Below are 17,765 nucleotides of genomic sequence, written 5' to 3' on the forward strand. Positions count from 1 at the left end.
CTTAGCCATGGACTGAATACCTTGACTCAAAGTTTGGGTTTACCTCTTAGGATCCCAGGAACAGAGTAGACTAGAGAAGTAGCAAGAGCAGCCTAACCTCTCTGCTGATGTGAGTATAATACACGCTAAGCGATAGTAAACAGCTAACTCAATTAGTGAACGTACAGGGCAACTGTGTACCTGGTTAATCATTACCTTATTCATACTCTCTCTGGAATAATCCAACTGACTGACTTCCCCTACTCGTGATGCATGTTTGTGTCTGTCTGTTATTTCCCAGTTTGTGTTTGAGAATGTGAAGTTTCGGGAACTACAGAAGGAGACGTTTCAGATCAGCAACAATGGACAGGTTGCCTGCCATTTTTCTTTCATCCCAAAACTTAATGACTCACAGTACTGCAAGCCATGGCTTCGGGCTGAACCTTTTGAGGGCTACTTGGAGCCAAGTGAGTTTCCCCTGTCCCCTCGTCTGCATGCGATGTGTTGTCTCCTCATGACTCCCATGCCCTCCCTTTTTTAACTTCTTCTTTTCTAACCCCTTGTCTCTTACCATCACTCTCAGATTGGGGATACCTCTGTTGTGGATCCAGTCTCTCCTCCATCACATGCTGATTTTGTTGAGAGGTTCTGTCTAGTGGTCCTCATCCCCTTTTACTTTTCCTCGGGGATTGGGGAGAGTGATGCTCTATTACTATGTGTCATCTCTCACATTTCAGATGAAACAATAGATATTTCCCTTAATGTGCACGTCAGCAAAGATTCTGTGACCATCCTGAACTCAGGAGAAGATAAGATTGAAGATATTCTTGTCCTTCACCTGGACCGAGGCAAGGATTACTTCTTGACGATCAGTGGAAATTACCTCCCCAGTTGTTTCGGCACATCCTTAGAGGCTTTGTGCCGTATGAAAAGACCTATTCGAGAAGTTCCTGTTACCAAACTCATAGACTTGGTAAGAAACATCCTGTGTTGTGAACCTCATTTTAGATAGGATTTTCACAATATTTAATGATGTCCTTATTATGTCTTGTGCTTTCTTTTTTGTTGGAGGACAGAGGGGAACTCTCAACCAGTTAATAAGAATGTCTCACCTTGCATGTAGTGGGGGGTACTTTTTTATTTGTTTGCTTAAAGAAGGTAGATTTCTAGGTGCACTTAGTCTTTCGAAAGGGGGCAGTAGATCAAATAAGTACTACAGAACCTCTGCTGTAGTACTTCTTTGATTAGATCAAGTCTAAAATGAAACAGGAAAGGATTGTCTGTAATTGGTTCTTGGTCAGAATATCATAGATAATAGTGAATTTGCTGAATGCAAGGTTCCCTTCTTAAAGATCCAGTGTCTGTTTGTTATGTTCTTCATGCTTTTAGGTGCCTGTTGTGTAAATCAAAATGTATGTGAGGTTGGATAAATGAGAGGGAGGCCCCTCAATCAAATATGAGAAAACTAAGACAGTGACAGTTACTTGCCCAGAGTTGATTGAGGTAATGACAGATCTGAGTCCAGAATTTCTGACTCCTAGACCAATATTCCTCATTGTCATCATTTCTAATCAGTAGCGAGGACTATAAATGCACCAGGGTGTACCAAAAATACAGGTTACTCTCCCCATTTGGGGCAACAGAGTCAGAATTTCGGACTGTGATGCCTAGAAATCTGCATTTTATCAACATTTCAGTGGTTAAAATATGCAGGAAGATTTGATGGGGGTCACACTGGCAATGCTCAGGGACTACTCTTGCAATGCCTAGGGAACCTCATATATGGTGCTGGACTTCAGACATACTAAGTAGCCCATTGTTTTTTCTCTCCAGCCCTAAAATCTTGGTACATTTTTATGTCATTCATTTAAGAAAGAAAAGTCCACTCTCCATGCCAAGTGGTAATATCAGTGTTCTTATAGGGAAAACATTTCTCATCCTCAGTAACATTAATTTAGTAATAAGTTCATCTTACTAAGAAATTCTCTTCTAAATGGAAGTAGAGGATTTGTGCAGACTTCTTTGGGTGAGAAAAGAATACTCTCAGTCTTTTTACCAGAGAAAATGATGTGACATAACAGCTCTGTATTACCATTACCATAAACTTTGCATGCTGATCCTTTTATCCTGTTTGAGCCACTATTGTGCCATCTACCAAGGACGACTAAACCACTGGGTAGGCTGCTGGCTTGTCTGAGTGAAGTGTTCTGTTGCCATGGAATTGTTTAACTGTGACTTAGATGCCAGATGAAAAACACTTGAGTCCAGGCCTAGCATTCTTTCTTGGAATTAAGCTTGTTTCCCCAGAGCCTTGTGACTGAATGCCTTACCTTTATTTGAGAGGAAGCCATTTTCCTCAGAAATTCCTATTTGAGCGTTCTGTTGTTTTTTTTTTTTTTCGTGACCCTTGATTTTTCCTCTATCATCAGTCTTTCGAATTTAATATTTCACTTTTTAGAATTCAAGTAATGTTACATTCCCCTTCTCCCGGTACCTTTTCTGCCATCCCAAATGCTATCTCTCAGCTTTCTTTCCCCACCTTTTTAAATTTTTAAGTGACAAATTTGCAGAATTGAAAGAACAGTACAATGATCATTCACATGCCATATGCATACACACACACACACACACACACACACCTGTGCGCATGCACACACAAACTTTTTTCTGTTCCATTTGAAATCAAGATCATTGGTCACTTCACCAGTGAATCTTAACCGATATATCTTTAAAGCAACTTCTTTATAACCACAATACCATTGTCGTAGCTAAGAAAATGAACTAATCTATATATCTGGGGTGGGGGGAGGATGGAGGGTTCCTAAGCAGTGCTAAGGAGTTCCAGGGGCCCCACAGTCTATTCTCAGCCAACTGAGCCATCAGTTTAGCACAAAAGTCCAAGAATGTGATATGCTCAGGCCCTGCTATGCTGGAATACCCAGGCCACCCCAGAGGTGGAGGCTTCCAGGGCCACACCTGGCAATGCTTGGAGGAACATATGGTGCCGGGATTGAATCCAGGTCTGGTGCATGCCAGACATCTTCCCTAACACCTGTGCTCACCTCCAGCCCCTAACCAATCTGTCTTCAGATTTTTCCAGTTGTTCCAAGAATTTAATTTATAAACAATTTAAAGAGTCATGATTTACAAAGTTATTGCTAGTTGAATCTTAGGCATACAATATTCCAACATTAACCCCACCAGCAGAGGCAGTTTCCCTCCCAGAGTGCCCAGGGTAGCCGTTTTTGTTTTTTACTTTATTTAGGGCACCATACCAGTAGTGCACAGGAGCTACTCTTATGCATTGTGCTTGGGGATCACACCAGGGTCTCCTGCATGCAAAGCTCGTGCTCAGTCTGTTCAGTTCTCTCTCGGGCTCTAGTAGCCTTTCTCTCTGTGTGTCTCTCTTTTAGTATTTTTAAAAATCAAAATCTACATGGCAATCTAGTGAGGTCTCACAAATCTCTTAGAGACTAGGACAGTTCTCCCAATTTTTTGTGACTTTTTAAGAGTCCAGGGCAATTATCTAGCCCAGGATTCACCATTTTCTAAACTTGTCTGACTGTTTCCTCTTGGTAAAAACTTATCCTGTCATACTCCCTCCTCCCACCTGTTTCCTATAAACTTGAACCTAGCTTTATTTTTGGTCAGTTGGCAGAGGCATATAAAGTCTTACTGTAACTGCCACATTAAAGTGACTGGAAGGAAACTCAATGAGAAAAAAAATTATTTAAAATATCAGGCAGGCAGGGGGAATTGGGAATGTTGCTGATAGGGACAGGTGTTGGAGCATTGTATGACTGAAACCCAATCATGACCAACTTTGTAACTAACTCATGGTGGTTTAATTTTTTAAAATAAAGGGGCTGGAGCGATAGCACAGCAAGTAGGGCGTTTGCCTTGCATGTGGCCAACCCGCAATCTATTCCCAGCATCCTATACGGTCCCCCGAGCACTGCCAGGAGTAATTCCTGAGTAAAGAGCCAGGAGTAACCCCTGTGCATCGCTGGCTGTGACCCAAAAAGCAAAAAGTAAAATAAAATAAAATTTTAAACAGTAACAACAAAGTCTCCAGTGGAGACGTTACTGGGCCCGCTCGAGCAAATCGATGATCAATGGGAGGGCCTTTACCTTTACCTTTTAAATAATGAACTTATTATCAGTAGGACAAAAAAATAAAGTAAAATATTAGGTAATCCAACTATATTCAACTGTGACTAGGAAATAACTAGAATCTAATGGTGTTAATGGCTTTGCAGAAAGCTCTTTTCCTTCCTTTTGTGCACAAATAGTTCATGGTTTAAAAAATAGATCCCTGATAACATTTTATCATAGTTATTCATAAAATTCCTAAGTTTTGGGAAGATAATACGTGCATCTCTAAAAGTTTTGTTTTGTAGGATTTAGAATTCAGATTCTTTTCATACTTTATTGTAAAATCAGTATCATTCAATACCTTTGTCTCATTGATAAGAAATTTATCCATACTAGTATAGGGCAGATTTTCAGTACCCCATTTGTTTCTTGTTTTGTTTTGGCTTTTCGTATTTGAACCACATCTGGAAGTTCTCAGGGCTTACTCCTGTATATGGGCTCAGGTGGCACTCCTAGAGATTCCCAGGAGACTTTATGCAGTGCAGGAAATCAAACCAGGATCGGCTGTATACAAGGCAAGCAGCTTACCTGCTATCTCTCTGGCCCTTATCAAGTACCCCATTTGTAATTTTTTCCCTTTTTATTTTGTTCTTGTTTTTTTGTTTTTTGGCTATCCCCAGTTGTGCTCAGGGCTTACTCCTAGGTCTGTGCTTGGGGATCACTTCATGTGATGTGCAGAGGACCATATTTGGTAGCAGGAATTGAAATAGCATGGACTTCATGCAAATAAAGTACTTTAACCCCTGTATTATCTCTCCAGCTCCTTTTGTCTGGTTGGGTTTTGTGGTCTAAGTCTGCAGTGCTCAAGGCTTACTCCTGGCTCTGTGTTCAGTACTTACTCCTGGCAGGGTTCAGGGGACTGTACAGTGCTTTTTCTCTCGCCCCCGTCTGGCCCTCTTTGACTTTAGATTTCTGTAATTCTTTCTTAAGTTTTTTGGTTCAAGACCAATAATGATGTTTCAAACCTATGAAACAATGCTACGAATAATGGTACCTACCTGTTGGCCTCTTTACAATGCTATGAATAATGGTACCTGTTGTACTCTGACATTTCAGTGAATCCAGAAGTAAGTTTAGTGCCTGTGTTGATGCTTCATGTACTGTTTCAGAGAGATACTTTCTTGTGTCACACCTTCCCACCAAATGTGGAATGAAGTTGTTGATATGAGTCCTTCTCATCTCTCTGCTCTTTACAATGTCAGTGACTTTGCCTTCCTAGAACAGTTGGGATTAACACAAGTGGCAAGCCAAGGAGAATCTATAATTACCTTTGTTTTTTCAAAACTAATAATTTTTGCTTATTAAATAGCTGACAGTCAGTATTTATTCATTATACATTAAATACAAAGTTTTATAGAGTTTATGTAAGTTACTGTCATTTCATTAATGTAGGTTAATTTACTATAGTGGTGATGAAAGTTTATTTGTATGTACATTGTACCCAAATTCTAAATCAAGGTTAATAGGGAGTTTGACTAGAGATGATCTAAACATTTACCACCTTTACTAGATAATGTCCAATGCGTTTGATAGGTCAATATTTTAGAAAGCCTTTAGAATGGGAGGTAGAGATCTTATAATTTGTAGTAGCAATAGCATCCTTTCCTGTGCTATTCACTCAAGTCCTGAATATGCTATAAAAGCTTATTGATTGCTCAGCTTATCTCTGTGAAAATCAATCTCACAATCAGCCTGTTTTGGCTTCAATGAATATTTGATGCAGTCAACATTAACATGACCAGAAATAAGTTAGCAGAAAAGAATAAAGTGTCTAACATAGTGGTTTGGGGTTCATTATAAAAGTATTTTGAATGAGGTCCAAGTATTTAAGAGACATACATTAGGACCATGCAAATGGCTCAAAGGATTGAAGTGTATGCTATGTATGTCGGAAGCCTAGGTTCAATCCCTGGCACCATATGAATCCCCAGACTCCACTAGGGAGCTAGGCCAGGGATTAAGTTTTTTGATCCCCAGCACCACGTGGTCAGCAAGGCAGCACTGGGGACAACCCCGAATGACAGAGCTGGGTATAGCCCCCTGGCATCACAGGTGTGGCCCACTCCCCCCCAAAATTTATATAGATTGTGTGTGTTTGTGTGTGTGTGTGTGTGTGTGTGTGTGTAAAGGAAGGTTATGAAGGTTATTTAGGTTCCAGGACATCATGAAAGTGAAAAGGAAAAGGTAAGAAAAAATTACTACCCTGGAGTGAAAATTAAGAATAACTGGGACTAGAGGCATAGGCACCATATGATCCCTTGAACACTGCCAGGTGTAGCCCAAAGGCCCTCACATTGAACTCTTGGCCTGGTTGGCTGAGAATTGTAGAGAGTGGTCCAACCGACCTTGTGTATAACTTGGAGGCAAAAAGATTAGCAGCCAGCATTAGGCAGAGCAGGGAATAAGAATCTCAAAGCCAGTTAAGGAGTTTATGCTGAAGTCATAAAATCAAGTAGACATCTAGAGCCTGCCAAAGGCTTTTATGAACAGTGTATATGGTTGTGTAATATGTGTAAAAACACATCTGGAGAAATATTCTGGTGTTGCTTGTAGATCAGACTAATGGAGAGACCAGATTTGAACTCACCGGTTCTAGTTAAAGATTTTACTTGTCAACAGAGATAAAAAAAATAAGTTGAGAGGTCACCGTGTAGCACAGGGATTAAGGCACTTGCCTTGCATGTGGCCAACCCACCCTGTTTCTATCCCCAGCACCACAGGCAGTGAGCACAGAGCTAGGTATAGCCCTACCTCCTCAACCCCCTGAAAAAAGTTGAGGGATAGATAAACTATTTACAAGGGGACATATCTCTAGTGCCGTATAAAAATAAATAATGATTTGGTGATTAATTCATCCCCAATGATCACTTTACCATGTGTTTACTTTGTTTTGCTGATCTAACCAGCCTTTTGTTATTCTGCTTAGTATATGGATTGTATTTCTTTTCTTTATATTTCACAGTACTATCCTTTTCTTGGGCTGGAGGTGATAGCACAGCGGTAGGGCGTTTGCCTTGCACGCAGCCAACATGGCCGACCCGAGTTTGATTCCTCCGCCCCTCTTGGAGAGCCCGGCAAGCTACCGAGAGTATCTCGCCCACACGGCAGAGCCTGGCAAGCTCCCCGTGATGTATTCGATATGCCAAACACAGTAACAACAAAGTCTCCAATAGAGATGTTACTGGGCCCACTCGAGCAAATTGATGAACAACGGGAGGACAGTGACAGTGACATCCTTTTCTTAGAACTTTAGTTTCTATTTGGTTTTCTGCTTATTTAAAATCATATATCTGGGAGCTGGGGATATAATTCTGCAATAGAGCACTTGCTGCATGTGCCAGGCCCTGGATTTGATTCCTGCCTCCACTCAAAAAAGCAGGAAAAATGATTATACCTCGAAATGACTCTTTTACATTATTTTGCTGTTACTACTGGGGTCAATACCTGAAAGGGTGAATATTTGAGTTTGAGTGATTTCCAGGGCTGGAATAAAGGTACAGTGAGTAGGGCATTTGTCTTGTATGTGGCCAAACCAGTTTTGATCCCTGGCATCCCATATGGTCTCCCAAGCTCACCACCAGGAGTGATTCCTGAGCACAGAGCCAGGAGTAACCCCTGAGCATCACTGGGTGTCACCCAAAAACGGGGGAGGGGGACCCCCGCAGGAGAAGTGATTTGCATTATAATTGCCATGTACTAAAGTTGCCCACTGGGATAATCTAGGTTAGGTTCCCCTTTTTTCCACCCTTTCCTCCTTACTCCTCCTGCCCTCCTTTGGTAGCTCAGATCTTCTAAGTCCAAGGTTTTATTTTTACTGGACATTGTCCTCTTTCTTTGTTTCTTTGCATGCATATGTGAATGATATCTAGCATTTGACCTTCTCCCTCTGACTTACTTCACTTGACGTGACACTCTACTTCCATCCAAGTTGTAGGGCAGGATGAGATTTCATTTTTTCTTACAGCTGAGTATTCCTCTGTGTGCGTGTGCCACAACTTCTTTATCCACTCATTTGTCATTTGGTTTGTTTCTAGATCTTGGCTATCTTAAATAGGGTTGCTGTGAACTTAAGTGTGCACATATTTTTTCAAATTATTACTTTTTCTTCTCAGTGTAGATGCCAAGGAATTAGGTTCCCTATTTAACATGCAACAGATATGCAGAATGTGATGAGCAGTAGCCTTAGGATTCACTTAGAAGATGTGTATTCAAGGGAACTGAATGGTGTGTTGGTTTTCACAGTTTAGCCTAGCATTGAAACAAAGATGGTCTGCATCTGACAACTTTATCCCCCTAGCCAGGAAAATGAACTCTCCATTTTCCTTTGCTGTTGTCCCAGCCCCAGTGACTTTCTGATTTTTTTCAGGTTTTCTTTTCTATTTGTTCTTTAAAAAATATTTTTTTCCATTATTATCTAAAATGTTTTCTCTCCCCTGCTTGCTCTGCTTTTATTTTTTTTAATTTTTATTTTTTTAAATTTTTGTTAGTGAAACACCATGAGGTACAGTTGTAGACTTACAAATTTTTGTGCTTGGGTTTCAATTATACATTGATCAAGCACCCATCCCTCCACCAGTGCCCATTTTCCACCATCACGGGTCCCAGTATCCCTCCCACCCTCCAACCCCCCATCCCACTCTGCCTCTGTGGCAGGGCATTCCCTTTTGTTCTCTCTCTCATTTTGGGTGTTGTGGTTTGCAAAAGACGCATTGAGTGGCAATCATGTTTGGTCTATAGTCTACTTTAAGCATGCTTCTCCCATCCTGGAAGGATCCTCCCAACATCCTTTATTTGGTTGCCCTGCTTTTATTAACTTGAATGATTGACTTCCTTTGCTTCAGTCTCTCCCCTCCCATTTTAGCCTCTTCAGAGCTAGAAGCTCTTCTAATAATTTAGCTTTGGGCTCTGTCATTACACTCCTAATGCCTGGTTTCTAAAACTGTAGGAATCGGAGTCTCATAACTAAATGGGAGGGTTCCTAAAATGTTGGCAACAGGAAAAGGTTTCTGAACTCAGAACAGCCAGAAATTAATTGAAAATCAAATGCATATGATGACCTCACCCACGTTATGTTTCTCCCGTGTAAAGGTGTCACAAGTGGAAAAAGTTTAAGAAGCTCTGCAGCAAAATATAATCCAAGTAGCTTTACCTGTCACTCAAGGTCCCCCACAATCTGTCTTCGAAACACCTTTTTAGTTTTTTTTTAAATTTAGGAGTAGAGCTGTTTATTCAGCCATTGATTAAGCTGACAGAAGCAGGCATGAACTCCACATTACTTTTCAAAATTTTTTAAAATATTATTTTCATAAGGTTGTTCACAATAATTGTTTGCATTCAACATTTCAACACCACTGCCACCACCATTGCACCTTCCCACCACCATTATTTTAAATTTTTCCACCACCACTAAAGCCTGCCCCATAGGCAGATGCTAAGTAATTTATTTTGTATTGCTTGTTATGAATAGTATAAGATGTCATGCAGTCATGAAAGCAGCTGAGCGCTCCTGGAATTCTAATTTTTTTTTAATATTTGGGAGTCTGAAGACATCTCTGCGGGTGCTGCTCTTTTCCGAGATTCATTTGTGAGTCTCTGAATCATGGCCATTAATGTGCTTAGAGGCCTGATTTTGATCTCTTTCGAGATTTATTTATGGGTCTCTGAAGCAAGGCTGATATATACATATCGGCTTTGTATAGATGAGCCGGAGGTGGTATGTGGGCATGACTCCCATATACCTAACTTTTGGCCATTTAATTTCTCAGGAAACTTGGTCTCAAGTTGTTGGGGTGCTGCCAGAAGCACAGCAGCAATTTTGGGATATCAAGAAGCCTGAAGGCACCATCAAGCTGCTAATGCACTCACCCTGCAGGTACAAGTTAACCTGTAGGGCAGCACCTTTCCCCCTTCTTGACCTTTTTAGTTTTTTTCTCACTGTTTTTTGTAACATTTGTCATGCACCCCAGGAAGCCAATGAGCAACTTTTTCCTTGCTTTTCCACCTGGTGCTTCGCCCTTGCTACTCCTTTGTTTATTTCTGCTCGTTTCACTTGTGATGTCCCCTCCCTATGTCTAACCTAAAAGTTCAGAGACTCTTATAAGGGCTAGTCATTTCTCATTTCTGTTGTTATAAACCCCCTAACAGGGCCGGAGAGCTATTACAGGGATTCAGGCACTTGCTATCACAAATCACACAATCACAACCATCCTGTTATTCGTCGATTGCCTCGAGCAGGCCCCAGTAACGTCTCTTCGTCCTAGCCCTGAGATTTTTTTTTAGAAAGTGCCATATTCAAGGCTCTTTCAGAGTTAGGAGAATGAGACCCTTCATTGTTACTGATATTTGGCATATTGGGTACGCCACGGGGAGTTTGCCAGACTCTGCTGTGTGGGCAGGTTACATTCGGTAGCCTGCCAGTTTGTCTAAAGTAGGAATGAGATGATAAGATGTCGTGCGCTTCAGGGAGCTGGGTTTTATAGTCTCTGAATCTTGGCCGTTGATGGGATTACACGGCGCCAGGGGGCCAGTTGGTGGGTGTGACCCCCGCCTACTGGAGTTTGGAGGATCTGGGTGGAGGAATGCTCAGCCCCGATCCGAGTAGGCTTGGAGATCTCGGCCCCACAACCCGCGTGGCTTTGGCCCTCTGCCGGTACCTTCATGTGTGCGGAGAGTGGTCTCAGCATGGTGGTGGCTGGTTCTGGAGGTCTTCGGCTGCCAAAGCCCTGGTCGGGGCGGGGAAGAAAACTCAACCCGCTCCCCTCCAAGGGGCCCTGGCAAGGACAGCTATCACCCCTGAACAGCACCAAGAGTGATCCCTGAGCACAGAGTTAGAAAGAAGTAAGCAATGAGCTGCTGATGGTGGCCCCAGTCTAAGATAAAGAAAAACAAGTAAAAGGTACGGAGCGATAGTACAAGGATTAAGGTGCTTGCCTTGCACATGGCCAGCCTGGGTTCAGTCCCCAGAATGGCATATGGTCCCCTGAGCCCCAACAGGAGTGATCCCTGAACGTAGAACCAGGAGGAAGCCCTGAGCACTGCCAGCTATGGCCCCCAAACCAAAAATCAACAGATAAAGGGCTCCTGATAGCCCCAGCTGTAAGCCATCTCACCTTCCTTCGGGTCCCTGTTTTGTTTTTAGTTGTAGCCATTTACTAATTACTTTTAATTCATGAAAGATATTAATGTTGGGCCATAAAGTCTGGGCTTCCTAAAATTCAACTACAAACCCACATCAGAGAACATGTTTTTCTTCCTTGTGTATTCTCATCTCATGTCCTCCCCACCAAAGGCATTTAATACAATACCTTATACTGGTCGGGCTGGAATGATAGCACAGTGGGTAGGGTGCTTGCCTTGCAAGCAGCCAACGTGGTCGACCCAGGTTCGATTCCTCCGCCCCTCTCGGAGAGCCTGGCAAGCTACCAGAGTATCTCGCCCGCACGACAAAACCTGGCAAGCTACCCGTGATGTATTCGATATGCCAAACACAGTAACAACAAAGTCTCATATTGGAGATGTTACTGGGCCCGCTCGAGAAAATCGATGAACAACGGGAGGACAGTGACATTATACTGGTCATTGGTTGCTACTCAAAGGAAAATATCTTTGAGGGTCTCATTTGACAGGGTAGTATATAATATAAAAAAATCTGTGTAGTTTGACTCATTTTGACATGTGGCATTTATTCATGGAACAGAAAAATCAAGAGGTCTGCAGACTGGCAGTTTGTCTATTTGTAGTCCTAAATTATGGGGAAAGGTTTTGCTCCCGCATTATCTTAAAGGAGGTATTTGGCACTCTGAAATATTTTCACATAAAAAAATAATTGCACGGGGCTGGAGCAATAGCACAGCGGGTAGGGTGCTTGCCTTGCACGCGGCCAACGTGGTCGACCCAGGTTCGATTCCTCCGCCCCTCTCGGAGAGCCTGGCAAGCTACCAGAGTATCTCGCCCGCACGGCAAAGCCTGGCAAGCTACCCGTGACATATTCGATATGCCAAACACAGTAACAACAAAGTCTCATATTGGAGATGTTACTGGGCCCGCTCGAGAAAATCGATGAACAACAGGAGGACAGTGACATTATACTGGTCATTGGTTGCTACTCAAAGGAAAATATCTTTGAGGGTCTCATTTGACAGGGTAGTATATAATATAAAAAAATCTGTGTAGTTTGACTCATTTTGACATGTGACATTTATTCATGGAACAGAAAAATCAAGAGGTCTGCAGACTGGCAGTTTGTCTATTTGTAGTCCTAAATTATGGGGAAAGGTTTTGCTCCCGCATTATCTTAAAGGAGGTATTTGGCACTCTGAAATATTTTCACATAAAAAAATAATTGCACGGGGCTGGAGCAATAGCACAGCGGGTAGGGCATTTGCCTTGCACGCGGCCAACCAGGGTTCGATTCCCAGCATCCCATATGGTCCTCTGAGCACCGCCAGGAGTAATTCCTTAGTGCAAAACCAGAAGTAATCCCTGTGCATCGCCAAGTGTGACCCAAAAAGCAAAAAAAAAAAAAGAGAATAAAAAATAATTGCAATAATGGGCTGGAGAGATAGCACAGTGGGTAGGGTGTTTGCCTTGCACGCGGCTGACCCGGGTTCAATTCCCAGCATCCCATATGGTCCCCTGAGCACTGCCAGGAGTAACTCCTGAGTGCAGAGCCAGGAGTAACCCCTGTGCATTGCCGACTGTGACCCAAAAAGCAAAATAATAATTGCAATCATACTAGTGTAAGTAGTGCACAGTTAATGAAACCTGTGACTCTTGACGAGTTGACCCTTGATGACTTTAATCTCATCTTTCATGTGGTATTTTAAAGTCCAGGTAAACCCACAGCACCATGTTTAATCCATAATATATCTAATAATACTAAAACAAACCTAACCATTGAGCAGTCATCCAGGGACATGTCAGGAAATATGTGCTCTGCCAGCCCCCTGCCCCCATCACAGTTCTGACAGTCAGATTGGGCTTACTCTTACTCTTGAGACTTGAGACATGCGGCCCATGTCTCATGTTCTGGGTGACCCTCGGTAACACCGCGAAGATCCCAAGCAGGAATTGCAGGGGAGGTGAGAAGAGCTTTGAGAGATGCAGCCTTTCTGCTGGCATTCGGCCCGACATTCTCCCACCACCCCTTAGATCTTAGATCTTAGATCATTTCCTTGTTCCGTGAGGTCAACATCATGGTCTGTGTTGTAGAAGAACCCCGAGGCAAAGTCTAGTAACTTGCCAGACATCTTTGTAAAGTTAATAAGAGACAGAAAGAAGATTTGTCCCCTGATGGTCAGACTTGCCCTCTTACTACTTACCGCAGTGCTGTGTAATGGGTTCCTGACCGTATCGCTCTCCCCGCTGGAGAGTGAAGTACTTCCTCACGCCTTGCTCACATGGTATAGCGCTCTCTCTAGAGAAAGCAGTCAGCTTGTGGTTTTTGAGTTTTTCATGGGGAGCTCAGTGGTCACAACAGTGGAGTCAGTCAGACCTGAGTACCAATCCTGGTTTAGCATTTTAACTACCAGAAAATAGCATGGCCTTGGCCAAGGAATCGGTCCGCTCGAAACCTGGTCCCTCCTCATCTGTAAAATGAGAGCAATATGTACTGCATATGTGGAGAGTAAATGTGAATGAGCACTTGGCACAGCTCCTACCATGTGGCAGATACTCCCTAAGTCGCCACTATAGTTGTTGCTGAATTATATGTTTGGGTCTGTTGGTTTGGATGCACACCCAAGTGGTTTTTGGGGTCTGCTCAATGTTTGGGGGTTGCTCCCGGTGGTGCTTGGAGGAGCATGTGGTGCCATGGATGCAACCCTGCAAGATGATACAGCAGGTAAGATGGTCACCACGCATGCAGCAGACCCAGGTTTGATCTTCAGCACCCCATATTGCCCCCTAAGCCCTAGCAGGAATAAGCCCTGAGCACTGCCGAGTGAGTCTCAAAAGCAAACAAATAACAGCAAAAGAAACAGAGACAACTAAAGAGGTGCTTTCTCTTCCCTTTCCTTGCTACTCTCTTTTTTTCTCTCACACCTTATAGGAAAACACCGTAGGGGATAATGATGGATCCTCTGGCCCACAGTGGTCTGAAAGGAAATTCCTTTTCATTCCAGAGGGACCTTCAAATGTGAGAACTCTAGGGCCCTTTGAAGCGGGGAGTGGGTGTGGGAGATGAACAGGAATGGGGGTTATTGCTGAGGAACTAGCCAGACCAGAGGAGTGGCAGTAGAAGAGAAAGAGGTTCCCCTCTCCTCTACACGTGGCCACCGGCAGGCTCAACGAGCAAATTTTCCACTGAAAGGGCATCAGGGTGAGAGGAGACGCTGCACAGTGCATCCTGCCTCCAGCAGCATGTCGAAGGAGATACCAGGGGGCATTTGGTCGGGTTAGCTGGCAGCTGCCAACAGTCGAGGCATGCACATGTCAACTGCACAGCCATTGAATATGCACAGTGAGAAATTAGTGTATGAGAATGTGTTCCACTTTGAACAGTTGCAGTTTGTTTGGCAAACGTAAAGCTATTTAAAGCATGTAGCTCTGCCTATCTAGTAAGTTAGTGAGTTCTAATAATACTTATCTGTGTCTAATTCTGTGAATTAACCTTAAATCATTTTCTGTCTGTCAATGACTTTCTTTTCCTGCTCTGCTCTCAGGAAGAAGACAACCTCCTAGAAAAGGTAATGAAACACATTGGTGGTTATGAGTGCTGGTCCCTGAGATATGTCCCTAGGCTCTCCTGGGGATCTGAGAGAGAATCCTGCCAAAATCAGCCTGTTGTGTTTAACCATGTCTGCTGCACAGGGAAGATATTTACTGGTGGAACAACATATGGAAATTCAATACATAAAAAGCAGTAGGACTCAAGGCTCTAGACTTGTGTCCCTCTGTGTTCAAGTGTGTCTTAGGTACAAGAAAAATATTTGCTACACTGATCAAGTATTGTAGCACTGTAGCATGGTCCTCCCGTTGTTCATCAATTTGCTTGAGCGGGCACCAGTAACAACAGTAACAAGAAGTCTCACAATGGAGATGTTATTGGTGCCCACTCGATCAAGTATTAGTACCCTTTATATGAAAAGCTGTAGGACTAAGGTTCACTATCTGTATTTTTTTTCCTTTTATACAGATGTTTATAGTAGCATTATCTAACATGGCCAGAACTTAGGAATAAGGGAAATGCTTGTTCAATAACTGATACATTAATAAAATATAATCACACATGCAATGTTATTCAGCGATAAGGAGAAATGAAGTACTGATTCATGTGCAGTATGGGTGAACCCTGAAAGCATGCTTAGTTCAAAAAATCAGTCAAAACAGTCACAATAGGGGCTGGAGTGATAGCACAGCAGGTAGGGCGTTTGCCTTACACTTGCCAACCTGGGTTCTATTCCCAACATCCCATATGGTCCCCTGAGCACCTCCAGGTGCAGAGCCAGGAGTAACCCCTGTGCATCGCCAGGTGTGACCCAAAAAGAAAAAAAAGTCACAGTATATGATTTAGCTATATGAAGTAGCCAGAACAGATATTTAGGGAGTAATAAAAACTACTTGAGGTTATCCTGATAGTTTATATATATGTGTGTGTGTGTGTGTGTGTGTGTGTATACACACACACACACACACACACATACACTTAACTATCTTTTAATGGAAAAAGTAGCTAAGAAGATGCCTTGAAGTATCTGAAAATTTATGAAGTGAAGGAGAAGGATACTACTGTCCTCCGTTTCCGGGGGGAATAAAACTGAAAAGGGAGCTGGAGAGGTAGTACAGGTAGGCTGGGTGCTTGCCTTGCATGCAGGCAACCTGGGTTCTAGCACTAGAACCCAATATGATCCTCTGAGCACAGAGCCAGGAGTAAGCCCTGAGCACTGCCGGGTATGCCCCAAGACAAAGAAGTGTAGATAACATGGGTTTTGTTGAAGTGAAAGTGATTTGTGTTCCTGATTGAGTGATTCATTACTGGAAAAGTATACACTTGTTCGAGAAATAGAACACAGCATAGAGCTGAACAAGAGCCTTAGGATCATCTGTTCCAGCTCTTCACCTTCACACAGGGGACAGTATTTTCTCCACTCTTAACAGGTGAGCCAACCAAGGCCCAGGAAGGTAGAGAAATTATCTAAAGTCTAATTGCTTAGGCCAGAGCGATAGTTCAGTGGGTAAGGTGTTTGCCTTGTACCTGGCCAACCCACATTCCATCCCCGGTTTCCCATATGGTCTCCTGAGTGCAGAGCCAGGAGAACCCCTGAACATTGCCAGGTGTGACCCCAAAAAGCCAATAGATAAATTTTTTTAAAATTAAAGAAACAGTCTTACTTGCTCCTGACGTTGGGGTGTGGGTAGAAGCTACTGGGTTCTCCTGAATGCCTAGAAAAGGGACCTAGTGAATTCTCTCCTTCCGGGGTGCTTCACCACTTCTGTCTTCAGTCAACCTGGAGAGCGCCCCTGCTCGACACATGAGCTTGAGAAAGTTTCTTTTTATTATTTATTCATGTATTTTTTGGGGGGTAGGTAGGTTCACAGCCAGCGGTGTACTCAGAGAAACCATGTGATGCCAGAGTTGCAACATTCATCCCAGCCCTTGGAGTTTTATGCCCTGCCCGAGAAATGTTTTTATTTTTTGACCACACCCAGCAGAGCCCTGTGGTTACTCCTGACTCAGTGCTCAGAGGTCACTCCTGGCGGTGCTCCTGGGACCGTGAAGTGACGGGTACTGAATCCATGCCCTCTCTGTGTGGAAAAACATGCACTCCAGCACACTGTGCTGTCGCTGAGACGTATTCTTAAAGCACTTTCACGTAGTCTCGCCCATAAAGTTTCCATTTCATAGAGTTTGGGGCAGTTTGATGGTGAGAGGGTATACTATTTTTGTGCTTTACTTCTTAGTATGATGGTTAAGAAGTGTGTCCTTATCAAGGACCAATTTACCTAGCTGCAAGAGAGCAAAGTGTACCCATTCTCCCTGGAAAAATTCAGGATCAGGTGCTAAAGCCATAGTAAAGTGAGTAGGGCACTTGCCTTGCACACGTCTGACCCGGCTTTGATCCTGGTACCCCATATGGTCCCCCTAGCACCATCAGGAGTGATCCCTGAGACCAGAGCTAGGAGTAAGCCCAGAGCACCATCAGGTATGGCGGAAAGGAGGGAAGGAGGGAGGGAGGAAGGAAGGGAGAAAAGGAGGGAGAAAATATGGGAGGGAAATCCCTGAGCAGCCAGGTGTGACCCAAAACGAAAGAAAAATGTTCAGGGGGCTCTCTAGCAGTGTTCAGAGGACCTCTCCTGGCCATTCTGCCATCCAGGCCTGAGGGTGTGTTGCTGCTTGGGCCACAATGACAGAGACCACCAGGGCCACCCTGAGAATGCTCTGGGGCCTTCAGGACTATACCCAGGGATGCTGGGGAGACCAAGTGGTGCTGGGGATCTAACCTACATCGGACACCATATGTCCTGACCCGTCTCCAATGTCCCTGTTCCCACTTTGTAGACTTCTTTTAAAGTAACATTTCCTTATCAAGGTCTTCCTCAAGACTTCACAGACAAAATGATGATGTCCTATATTGTCATACATGAATTTGAAAATTGACGGTGAATTTAACCTATTGACATTTTATTAACCA

The 17,765-nt window shown here is 43.3% G+C and overlaps 1 protein-coding gene across 1 annotated transcript in view; it reads left to right on the forward strand.

The window, feature by feature from the left end:
* The window catches only part of OCRL (OCRL inositol polyphosphate-5-phosphatase), an 83,542-nt gene that overhangs the window by 57,602 nt on the left and 8,175 nt on the right, over positions 1-17,765 (forward strand). Inside the window, exons 17-20 of the mRNA XM_056107754.1 lie at positions 281-446; positions 717-952; positions 14,183-14,269; positions 14,796-14,819. Coding sequence (XP_055963729.1) covers positions 281-446; positions 717-952; positions 14,183-14,269; positions 14,796-14,819 — 513 coding nt within the window. The remainder of the gene's footprint in view (positions 1-280; positions 447-716; positions 953-14,182; positions 14,270-14,795; positions 14,820-17,765) is intronic.

Source organism: Sorex fumeus, unplaced genomic scaffold (genome assembly GCF_029834395.1).
Source record: "Sorex fumeus unplaced genomic scaffold, SorFum_2.1 ptg000171l, whole genome shotgun sequence".
Taxonomy (NCBI): Eukaryota; Metazoa; Chordata; class Mammalia; order Eulipotyphla; family Soricidae; genus Sorex; species Sorex fumeus.